Source organism: Aotus nancymaae, unplaced genomic scaffold (assembly GCF_030222135.1).
Source record: "Aotus nancymaae isolate 86718 unplaced genomic scaffold, 86718_ANA_hifiasm-v0.15.2.pri h1tg000058l, whole genome shotgun sequence".
Lineage (NCBI taxonomy): Eukaryota > Metazoa > Chordata > Mammalia > Primates > Aotidae > Aotus > Aotus nancymaae.
Genome location: NW_026988472.1, coordinates 21,260,097 through 21,272,529, shown reverse-complemented (window position 1 = coordinate 21,272,529; position 12,433 = coordinate 21,260,097). Strand labels below are relative to the sequence as shown.

At 38.4% G+C, this 12,433-nt stretch overlaps 1 protein-coding gene across 2 annotated transcripts in view; it reads left to right on the top strand.

The window, feature by feature from the left end:
* SYTL5 (synaptotagmin like 5) overlaps positions 1 to 12,065 on the top strand; it is a 194,529-nt gene extending 182,464 nt beyond the window's left edge. For both annotated transcript variants that reach the window (XM_064364420.1, XM_021673268.2), the window contains exons 15-18: positions 3,459 to 3,567; positions 5,180 to 5,315; positions 8,528 to 8,736; positions 9,816 to 12,065. In XM_064364420.1, the coding sequence (XP_064220490.1) occupies positions 3,459 to 3,567; positions 5,180 to 5,315; positions 8,528 to 8,736; positions 9,816 to 9,958 (597 nt within the window). In that variant the 3' untranslated portion in view covers positions 9,959 to 12,065. The remainder of the gene's footprint in view (positions 1 to 3,458; positions 3,568 to 5,179; positions 5,316 to 8,527; positions 8,737 to 9,815) is intronic.
* The last annotated feature ends 368 nt before the right edge of the window (positions 12,066 to 12,433 follow it).

Genomic DNA, 12,433 nt, shown 5'->3' with positions numbered 1-12,433 from the left:
GATTGAAAACTCATTGAAAGCAGAGTCTGTCTTATGTGTCCCCATAGCACTTAGCAAAGTGCCTTATAAAAATGTAAGCATTCCATATGTGTTAGTAGAGTTTTATTAAATATGATTGAATTCTGCTACCTTTTTCTGAGTAAGAGTTGCTTGGATAATGACAATGGTGGTATGCCAGTATAAGTATCAAAAATACCCTAAGACATTAGATATGTACAGGCTGCAAGATGACTCCCCCACTTTAATTTTTTATATGTGATTATAATGCTACAAACTTCATCATTATTGTATTCTCCTTTCATAAGACTTGAGGTCTATATTTATACAGGGTCAACAGTATATTTTAATTTAAGCTAAAAACCAGTGGAACATTGGCAAATCCCAATAATGCATGTTTTTGATCTCTACTAGCACACTATATATTAGTATGTGACTCCTACACATATCACTTTCTCCTACTGATGTATTTTCATACCCAAAGATCTCAACCAAAAAGCAAACACAGCCTGCTCTGGTTAGCTGTTGCTGTATAGCAAACCACCTTAAACCTTCAGAGCTTACAGCAAGAATTTACTGTCTCATGATTCTCTGGGTTGACTAGACTAATCTACTTAGTTCCTCACTCTGACATCCAGGCTGGAGTACACTGGCACAATCATAGCTTATTATAATCTCAAATTTCTGGGCTCAAGCTATCCTCTCACCTCAGCCTCCTAAGTAGTTGAGACTACTCTCATGCCACTGTAGTCCGATGGTTGACTGAAGCTGATGTCATTAGAAAACTCAACTGCGTTGAATATTCAAGTTGGCTCACTTCCATGTCTTACACATAATGTCAACTGCTGGCTGGGAACTCAGCTAGGCCTGCTAGCTGGAGCACCTACATGCGGCTTTTCTCAGTAATTTAGGCCTCTCTTAGCATGGGTTCTCAGAGAAAGCATTCAGAAACATCCATTCCAAAAAAGAAAGTAGAAGCTGTCAATTTTAAGACCTGGACCCCAAAACTGGCACATTGTCACTTCTGAATACTCTATAATACTAGTTAAAGCAATCACAGAGTCTGTTCAGATCCAAAGAGAGGTCACAAATACCCCATCTCTCATTGATGACAGTGCCAAAAAAAGTGGTAACCATCTTTAATCTGTCATAACGTCCATTATAATTTTCTACTTATGATGTTCACTTAAACTAAAATTTACTGAGGTTATCAAAACAAAAAGAAGAGTACATTACAAGGAATTTATCTAAAATAATCAGATTAAGTATTAGATGGATAGTCTATTTTACCATATAATCTCATTTTTGCCCCTGGTAAGAAGGTTGAATAAAATATTTCAAATATTTTCCCACCCTTACTAGTAAGTTTTACTGCCACCAACAGGAAAGAAAAGGGAAAGTCAGGCAAGGATTCCTTTTCTTTGTAATAGTCTCAGCATTTAAAAAAATGGTTTTTACTATTTATTTGTTTATTTATACCAAGTCTTGAACAGCCCCTGGCTTTGCAATGAGTGGGCTAAGTTTCTGAACTCTCTCTTTCTGAGAGATCAGTTCTCTGCTCTTGACTCAGAAGTCAGATCTCTGAAGGGAAAGCCTAACAAAGTATACTACCCTTCTTGCTCTACGTATGAAAGAATTCAGTGTTCAGTTGACTCAATGGCAAGTGGGAGACCTACAGAAGAGAGGTTCTGGGTGCATGTGCACATTGATTTTCTTTAATTTGAACTTTATAGATGATTGTGAATCTGCATGCAGTTATAAGAAATAATACAAAGAGATCCCATGTACTCATTACCTGGTTTTCCCCAATGGTAACTGATAGCAAAGCTGTACTATAATATCAAACCAAGTTTTGCTTAATTTTTTAGAGGCAGGGCCTCATTCTGTCATCCAGGCCAGAGTACAGTGGCACAATCATAGCTTATTGTAATATCAGATTTCTGGGCTCAAGCTATCTTCTCACCTCAGCCTCCTAAGTAGTTGGGACTACAGGTGCATGCCCCCATGCCCAGCATTTATATATATTCTACATATATATAATATATGTTATATATATATGTATAATATATATAATATATGTTATATATATGTATAATATATATAATATATATATATGTTGAGAGACAGGGTCTCACTGTGTTGCCCAGGCTGATCTCAAACTCTGGGGCTAAAACTATCCTCCCACCTAGGTCTCCCAAAGTGCTGGGATTGCAGGCATGAGCCACTACACCCAGCCTCAACCAAGATATTGCCATTGATATGATCCACCAGTTTTATTAAGATTTCCTGGTTTTACTTGTAGTCATTTGTGTGTGTGTGCACACTTGTGTGTGTACATTTAGTTCTATGCAATTTTATCACCTTTGTAGGTTTGTGTATCTACTACAACAGTCAAAGTACAGAACAGTTCTAACACCGCTTATGTCCCTCAGGTTGACCTTCTATAACTACATCTGACTCCCTCCCACTACTCACATCCCTAACTTCTGGCAATCACTAATCTGTTCTCCATCTCTATAATTTTGTCATTTCAAGAATGTTACATAAATGAAATCATACTGTATATGTCATTTTAAGACTGGCTTTTTTCACTCAATATAATTCTCTAGAGATTCCATTTTTATTGATGTTTATAGTATTCCATGGTATGGATGTACCGCAGTTTGTTTAACCATTCACCTATTAAAGGAAATTCATGTAGTTTCTGTTTTTTTGCTATTACAAATAAAGCTGATACAAATATTAGTATACAAGTTTTTTGTGGACATAATTTTTCATTTCTCTGGGATAAATGCCCAAGAGTACAATTTCTGGATTGGATGGTAGTTGCATGTTTAGTCTTACAAGCAGCTGCCAAATTGTTTTTCAGAGAGACTCCACCATTTTACATTCCCACCAACAATGTTTGAGTGTACCACTTTGTCCATGTTGAATTTTGATGATATGAATTACCAATATTGCTTTTAACAGTTGATGGCTGGCAACCCAATGTAAATCAAGCATTATTGCCTACTTTTCCCTTCTTGGTCACTTGGGAAAGCCTTAGAAGACATCAAAGATGATAGGGAGAAGAGATTTCTGGAGGTACTTTCAGTGGCATTTTTATTCTTGCTTCTTCACATCCCAAACTACATATGTAAACTCAGTGATGGGTCCAGTCCTCAGTGCATCACAGGTGCTCAATATGTATTGACCGGCCAAATATAAGTTATATGTCTTCTTTCAAATTCCTTTTACTTAAATGTTAAAAGTTATATGTGAATCCCTTCATAGAGTTTTCCAGCCTTTCTTTTCTCTTACCTAAGGCATCTCTTAAACCAATGAGAGCCAACAGAGTTGAAATGGGAATGGATTGTCACATTTATGCCACCAAGTAAATAATTGCACATTCAAAATGTGGGCTGCAAAATACTAAGCCAATCATTCCTACTCTTTCAATTTACTTGTTTCTCCTTGGCCAGGTGGAGTTTGCTCCTGATATTGGCCTTCAGTACAAAGGAGAGCTGACAGTTGTTTTACGTTATATTCCCCCAGAGGAGAACCTGATGCTTCCACCAGAACAACTACAAGGTAGAGTAAAAATCAATGACTTTGATCAATGACATTCTGTTTCTAGAAGTGTGGTAGTGGGTATCAGAGATCAGTTGCATTATGTTACTTTCATATTACACAAACAAAACATAAAAAGTTAGGTGTCACTGTCTTTTGGGGAGAGTTGAGATGTGTATACTGTATATATGAAAGAATGCAGGATTCTTACAAGGAAAGGACAAGATTTATACCTAGAAACCAGCCTTAGTGGTCAGATTTGTTTTCTGTTAGTCCCAAAGATATAACATCTTTCCCCAGGGTGGGGAAAAAGCAGGCTGTTGGGAGACAGGTATAGGAAACTGTTCCATGGATTTATGGCATTCACAGTTATTCAGGGATTCTTGAGGAAGAAGTTGGTCTAGAACACAAAATTTAAAGGAAAAATTCAGATGGAGTCAATTTATAAATCTCTCTTCCCCTTTGTATTGAGCAGTTATTGCAATGCTATAAGAAATACCCAAGACTAGGTAATGTATAAAGAAACGAGGTTTAATTCACTCATGGTTCTGTAGGCTATATAGGAAGCATAAAACAAGCATCCGCTTCCGAGGAGGCCTCAAGAAGCTTACAATTACAAGATGAAGGGGGAGCAGGTGTCTCACATGACATAAGCAGTAACGAGAGAGAGAGAGAAGGTGCCACATACTTTCGAACAACCAGATCTCACAGGAATTCACTCACTATCATGAGGACAGCACCAAGGGGACAGTGCAAAATCACTCATGAGAAATCCACACATGAGCCAATCACCTCCCACCAGGCCCCACCTCCAATATTGGGGATTACATTTCAACCTGAGATTTGGGTAAGGATATACATCCAAACTATACTGCCCTTCCTTTTCCATCGACTCTTGCAAGCAGCCTCCTCTGTCCTCCCATTCACTATTAGGCTTTTCAGTGTGACGCTGTGCAAGTAACTCAGTATCTCCTGACCTCAATTTCCTCACTTCAAAGGGCTATTGTGAAGAATAAATATGTTCATATATGTAAAGTGCTTAAAACAGTACTAAATAAAGATGGTGGTCATGGTACTGGTTTATATCATTCATGTTGAATGTGTTTCATAAGAATAGAAAAGTGAGGTGAAAAAGAGATTTCTCTCACCCTAAAATGTAATTGTGCTTGGGCTGTAGCCTCTAGAGCTGGCTCTGACTAAAACTGACTATTTGTAAGACTAAAATATCAAAGGAAGTTATGGAATTTTCTCTTTTGGAGTTTTGGTGTTTGTATGTAGCTTTCTTCATAGTTATTTCTCACTAAGAGCATGAAGGGTGCTCCAGGAAACTCTTAGGCATTCCATTTGTTTATATCCTGTGAAAAGATATGCTTTCTAAGGGAGTGTTTAAAGTTTTAAATTTATTTGTTCATTTTTTTCAACAAACACAAATGAAAGACCTATCGGGAAGGAATCCAATGGTGTCAAAAATGTTTAAATGAATAAAAATACACAATAATGTAAGGGCCCAATTCAGTCAGCAAATGAAATAAATCTTTGTAGATGATCTTTGTAAATTTTGAAATGGAACCCATGATTTATCTATTTTTTTCTCTCTCTCCCTGCCATTCCCTCATTTTGGTGGCTAACACAGGAAAGAAGACTTTTAAAAAGGGAAAGAAAAAGGAGTCACTTGTAATCTCTGGAGGAATACTAGAAGTGTTCATCAAAGAGGCAAAGAATTTGACAGCAGTGAAGTCAGGAGGCACTTCTGATAGCTTTGTGAAGGGGTAACTTTGTTTTGGCTCATTTTGGATGATATTTAATTGGAGATGAAAGGACCCGTGATCCACAAGCCAATGGTACCTGTAAGCCTTCCGTGTTCTGTTTACTAGAAGTGTGTCAGTGAGAAATACCCTTAAATACTGGCTCTTACATCTAAAACAATGCAAGTATTGAGGGAACTACTGATTCTAGCTGTCACTCTGTTTCCAACGTATTTCAGGAATTTCCATCACTCTTAATCTCAAGACAGTCAACTTTTTTTCTGTAAGATTCATTCATTAAAAAGAAAAAAAAAGTATTATTTTCTAGGTGTAATGTATTTTTATTGTTCTTTGTTATCATTTTGTACTGGCAATACACAACAATAACCAAAATATCAGACCCTTGATATTTTTCTCTCTTGGGAGAAATTGTAAATAGTAGAGATGTCAGAGCATCCTTGCTGGACCTATCCACTGTAGAGTGCTTTGGAGAGGCTCTTAAGACTACCTGCTAGGCATTTGTGCCCACATTGTGGAACAAAGGGCAGCTTCTTGAGGGAATGCAGCCCTTTAAACAGATATTCTTGCCCAACTCTAGGCAACTCAAACATCAAATCCCTTTTGATTTCTGACTATTGGATATTTTTCTCTTGGAATTAGGGTAACTAAGACTTCAAGGTTATTTTTCATTAGTCCAAACAAACACAAAAATGAACATGTGCCAAGCGACAGGTACTATGCTTTCAAAAATAAATAACATATAACCCCTGCCCTCGTGGAGCTCCATAAAGCACATAAGGGAAAACAAATTCTCATGATGCCAGACCATCAGGTTCATTCTTTGAGCCAGACGGCAATATTGTTCCTCGTCTCATGCCATATTGGAAAAGTGTATTTTTTTCCTACAAGGAAATGGGATGAGCCCACCCTTACATGTTCTAACTTTGGTTTTTTTGTTGTTGTTGTTTTCTGGTTTTTTTTTTTTTTTTTTTTTGACAGAGTTTTGCTTTGTCTCCCAGGCTGGAGTGCAGTAGTGCCATCTCAGCTCACTGCAACTTCTGCTTTCAAGGTTTAAGTGATTCTCATGCCTCACTCTCATGAGTAGCTGGGATTACAGGTGAGCGCCACCATGTCCAGCTGATATATATATATATATATATATTTTTTTTTTTTTTTTTTTGTATTTTTAGTAGAGGCAGGGTTTCACCACGTTGGCCAAGCTGGTCTTGAGCTCCTGACCTCAAGTGATCCACCTACCTCGGCCTCGCAAAGTGCTGGGATTACAGGCATGAGCCGCCACACCTGACCACATGTTCTAACTTTGGTAAAGCCAGTAGTGGGGAGAAGCAGATATTGGGGCTTCCCCATTGGTGAGTGTGTGTGCCTGAATCCTGGTACATCTTTCTTCACTCTTTCCTGCAGTAGATTTAAGCATAGAAGAAATGCTGTCTTTGGATGCTGCAGTTTTAATTTGCGTCATTAGCCCTACCGTCCAGTTTAAGTCTCTGCTGCTCACCGTCTGGTGGAATGAGGAGATGTCTCCCAACCTGTGGCCACATTGTGACCCTGCAATGGTACTCGGCATCTTCTGGAGCAGTATTTACCATATCTTGTGGAAAATTTATAAAGCAGAAATAATAAAAGACAGTATTTTTGTTCTAGAAAGAAAAACAAAAGCCAGTAACTTTCTGGTAAATTAAATCTATAGTAATACTTAAACATTAGGCTGATTCTAAAAAAAAGTGAGATTTTTTTTAAAAGACAGTGAGGGAGCAAGAATAGACCTCTGTAAAGTTTAATATTGTAAAATATGTCTGTTAACATTAGGTCTGTCTGTGAGCCAAAAAAAAAAAAAGTGACTTAAGCAAGTTTTATTTTTCTCTCTCTCTTACATGAAAACAAAGACTGAAGGTAAGGTCTCCAGGGCAGGTATGGAAGCATCCTGATTATCAGGGACCCAGGATTTTTCCATCTCTTTATGGTATCCACCTAATGGGTTAGGATAGCTGTTTATGTTTCAGCTATCTCATAGAAATTCCAGCTGACAGGACACTTTCCAGATGTTTTATAAGCACTACTTCTTATATCCCGTTGACCATAACTCAGTCACATGGCTATCCTAGCTGCAAGGGAGGCTGGGGAATGTAGTCTTTATTCTGGGCAACACTATACTCAAACAAAAACAGTTTTTTAGAGGAATATAAGGGGAGAATGGATATTAGGAGATAATAAGCAGTCTCTGCTTGGTACATGAAATGAAATCTTAAGTGACTTAATGTAGCTTCTTCATTGTAAAGTCATTTGCTTGTAGCACTTTTCATTTTTGTTTCATGTACTAATTCCATATGTACATATGTCTTCTTTTCTAAAGTATGCTCCCTGAAGGGGGAAAACAGCCATTTTTATCATATACGTAGAGCCTCATACAGTGTTTTGACCATAATAGAGAAAGCCTAGGATACAGGTGTTTTATTTGAAAAGAAATTTCAGGAAACACCAGTGAGGAAGTGGAGAAAATGAAACAAGAGAGAAAGAGAAGTTGATTAAAACATATGTTAGTGAGCAGGTTACCAATGTGGGCAACTGGAGCCTGATTCTGTTGGGGAAGCAATGAAGAACTCTGTGCAATATACCTTAGGATTGTCACTTTGAGGGACAGGGAAGCTGGGGAATTATCCACCAGTTTCTCAAACCCATTAGTGAAAGGTTGCCCCAGGGCCATTAAATTCCAAGTGATTCCACAGTTTCTTGCACATAAGCTGAGCCAGCTCACACAACACCAGATAAATTACTTAACTAGAGAAACCAAGAGACACAAGCACTTGAGGTGGGAAGCTGAATGCATATCAGGAACCTCCCATCCTGGCCGCAAGTCAGCTCCAGGGAGGGCCAAGAAGATGTGAAGCAGGGCATTCAATAGTGTCTATCTATTACAGGAGGCATTTTCTTTTCATGGACCAAAACAGGATTAGAAAGGAGAGTGAGGGTATTTTACTATTGTCCCACGTGAAAGAAATAATAACTCATTCCACTATATAAATCCAGATATAAGCATATAGAAACCTGGGAGAGAAAATAAAATACACACATCACACTTGTGTGCATGAACATACACACACACACACACACACACATACATAGAGACACATCAGAAATTATGGAAAATTCAAATGACTGCTCAAGGATGACATTTTCTGTCTAGTGTCTTACTGATGGTTTGTTTTTTTCTTCTACAGCTACCTGCTCCCTGATGATAGCAAAGCCACCAAACACAAAACTCTGGTAATAAAAAAGAGTGTTAACCCTCAGTGGAATCATACATTCATGTTCAGTGGCCTCCATCCCCAGGATATAAAGAATGTTTGCCTAGAACTTACCGTCTGGGACAAGGAGGCCTTTTCCAGCAACATCTTTCTGGGAGGAGTTCGTTTGAATTCTGGAAGTGGTGAGGGATTTGGGGACCCACAGGGATGGTCTGTGACTGGGCCCAAGTGGGGGCACGATTCTTACAGGTGTGATGTGCAGTGGATGTACATACGTAGTTTCAGCTAAATCCTGAAATTACCACAAAGGCTTCATTCCTTTAGCTAAGGATCTATTCATTGTTAAAATACGAATATAACTACTGTAACTTTGTATCATTAGGCTAGAAGATTGGAAGATATAATGTTTAAATTCAGTCCTTTCACAGACTAACATTTACACTTTAGTCTAAGTGAATTTTAAGTACTTTCTTGGGCCTTGCTTCAGATTTTACTCAGGTGATGATTACCAAGACAGCCCAGGATTCTGATGGGAGGAGAGCGACTTTCAAGACCAACATTACTTCATCATCTTCTCAGTTCTGTCCAGCATTTGCAGCTATTATTCATACTGGTTGGATTGAAAGAAAATCATTTTTTCATTAAAATAACACCAGTGTTGTTAAAAACAGATCAAGGAAACCCACCACTGGTGCCACAAGACACAACTGTAACAGGGTGAATTGGAAGAGGGATTGCAGTAGTAGAGCATGTGTGCACTAGTAGAGCATGTACAGTCCCCCAACTCTCATTATCCCATAGCCTAGGCCAGATATACACTATGGTAAACATTTCTGTTGAGGAAAGCCCTATCACTATGATAATTACTTGCTTATAGATTAAGGAGAGCCAAGAATATCTATACCACTAAAAGGAAAAGTTCCCAGGTCAGAAAAGTGTCCTTGTTAAAAAAGAGAGCCAAATTCATCCCGTTCTTCTGTCATGTTAGCACAGCCCAGATGAACCAGCTCTCTGCTAAAGTAGGGAAGAAGTGAGTCACCAAGGCCATCCTGATTTGCCTCATATGGCCTAGGCATTAGAGAATAGTGCAGGCTGCAAAGGATTGATTCAATTCTAACCCCACTCACTATATATGCTAAGTGAGAACAAGGTAGTAAAAAGGTACTCTGGTCAAAAGTCCCCCTCAAAAATTGATAGATGCCTTGCAGGAGAGCAAAACATCTCACGTGTAACATATAATGCTCCTGTTTCACTTCTTCAGGTGTGAGCCATGGGAAGAACGTGGATTGGATGGACTCTCAGGGGGAAGAGCAGCGCCTTTGGCAGAAGATGGCCAATAACCCTGGAACTCCCTTTGAGGGTGTACTCATGCTTCGTTCCAGCATGGGAAAGTGTAGGCTCTAAAGGAACCAGTTATCCAAGAATGAAGCTACCAGGGACTATCTGATTGTCATTTCCTACCAGTAGCAAACTGAGATCTGAGATTCTGCTTCCCTGCCATTTCTCACCTGACAGTATTGGGACATGAGGAGAGAGATGTCAGTAGTATGAACATTTAGGGTCTTGTTGAGTGCCTAAGTGTATATATATATTTCCATGGGTCAGGGCATTCTTGATTGGATGATAGAAAGTGTACCACTCTGTCCTGTCAACAAGCAAATTGTGCAATGGCTTATAGGGGTTATACCATAAAAGAAATGGCACAAGCTTATTTGAAACTACAATTGAGATTGGGGTCCTCCTTTTTCTAAGTTACTTTAGATTTCCTCAAATCCTCTGAGGGGAAAGTGGACCACTGAGAAGATAGATCACTTGAAGCGTTTGAAGAAGGGATACTGGCCAACCTTTTCTCACCCTAGGAATCCACATGATCTCAAGAAGACCTGGTGGGGATGGTTGCTTGGGCAAGGGGATTGTCCTGGTATTGCAGCAAACTTGTGGATTAACCAAATAGTATTTCAAGATAGACTGACAGGGCTTTCTATGACTGTTATACAATTTATCATCTAAATCAGTTTATTTTTGAGAACAAAGAGAGCTAAATAACTATATAAGAGCAATGTTGATTAGAATTGACTGAGAAAATTGGGATGTAGGGTCACCCTACTGATGACCTAACTATTAGAGAGCTCTGTTGTAAACATTTATTTTATAAAATGTTCTAAGCCATTAACCAAAAGTGAATGAGAAATAATGGTCAATTGATACACCTTTTCACATTTTGTTCATGGATGAGACTAGTTTAATGAGAAAGGAGGTACTCTACTTGCTATTTTACTTCTGTTTCTCTTCTGCCTGTTATGGGAGAGAATCAAGGACTCTATCTTCTCTCTTCCCCCTTGTTTTCTCCTTTGTTGAGTTTTTCTTATCTCCTTTTGCAGTAGTTAACTATTGTCACAATAATGCTGAATGAAAAAACACACCAAATGTCAGTGACTTAAAATTACAATCCTTTCTCTTATGTGTATGAAGGTTGGCACCTCTGCTTCCTGCTACAGGCCTGAGGTTCTAGGTTGGCTTCTTGTGCCTCATCCTCTTTGAGCCAAAGAGATAGCCAGAGCATCTTAGTGGCACAAGTGCAATAAGATGAGCCCCACTGCTCAGGTACATTTTCAGCCCCTGGTTGTGTTGTGTCTACTAATATCTCATTGGTCAAAGGAACTCAGATGACCAAGATGAAGAGGCAGGGAAATATGCACTGCCCACAGTGAAGTCATAATAAGAGTGAGGATGCAGGAAGGGATGAAGAACTGGGGCCAACAGTTCAATCTACCATACCTTCTCTCACCTGGAATTCCAGATGTTTGAGCCACAAAAGTTAGATGTCAAGGTAGTTAAAGCTAGAAGGGACCTCAGGCCCAATTCCTCATTTTGCGGATTCCAAACCTGAATTCCAGAGAGCTGAGAAAGCTTGCTGAAGGCCATATGAAGGCCGTGACTAAATGTAGACTTAAATCCAGGCTATCAATCTTAGGCCAGTGTTCTTTCTTCACTGCAGTTCTTGGCATGATCCTATGCTTTTTAAGTTAGATAAGAGGGCCTATGTCAAGAAAGTTGGAGCAGAGTCTGATTATTTGAGCATGAACATATCTGACCAAGGTATGTTCTGGAGTCATATTCTAGCCCTTAAGCTCATTTTTATGTGAATTCATATAAAATCCTCAAAAGTTTAGAAACTGAGTTTTAGTAGTAACAGAGCTAGAATCATCTTCAGGCTTATTCTAGCTAGTTGTTCCATATTTCTAGATTCCCTCTTGAATTTTGAAAACTGATTTAAGAATATATTTAGTATTTATTAGTAGTAAAACAGTAAGCAATCCACTTTCAATTTTATTCAAAAATAGGTCACCTAATTCTAGAAAATGATTATTAGTCTAGTGTTGCTTAGCAAGGTACTTAAAAGAAAAAACCACATATATCCCTGTGCTGCCCTTCTTAAAAAACAGAAAACAGAAAATGTAAGATCATCATTGCTTCCCACATAGGAAAAATAAAATGTCTTCAGACTTGATGTGACTCGTTCTGTCTTCAATTACATTTTTAGGGGCGGTAAGAGGGTGGTAATGGTGAAGTCTGGAAATATCTCTGGAACAGACACAACAAAGTGGATTTATTCATTAGTAATAAAAATGGAAAAATAATAAATTTTAAAATTTGTAACTTGAACTCAAGAAAAGCATGAACTTTATCTGTTCAGATCTTTGCCACATGTAGAGCAACTCTCTGTATCATGGTTTCGTAAAATCCAACATCTAACTAGGTATTCCCATAATGCAAAACTCAAGTATGCAAAAATCTATCAGAAACCTCTTGGTGTTGCTCTTGGAAATAAAAGGCAAAAGTATGGTATAGAACTACAAATAGTATTTTTAAATATAG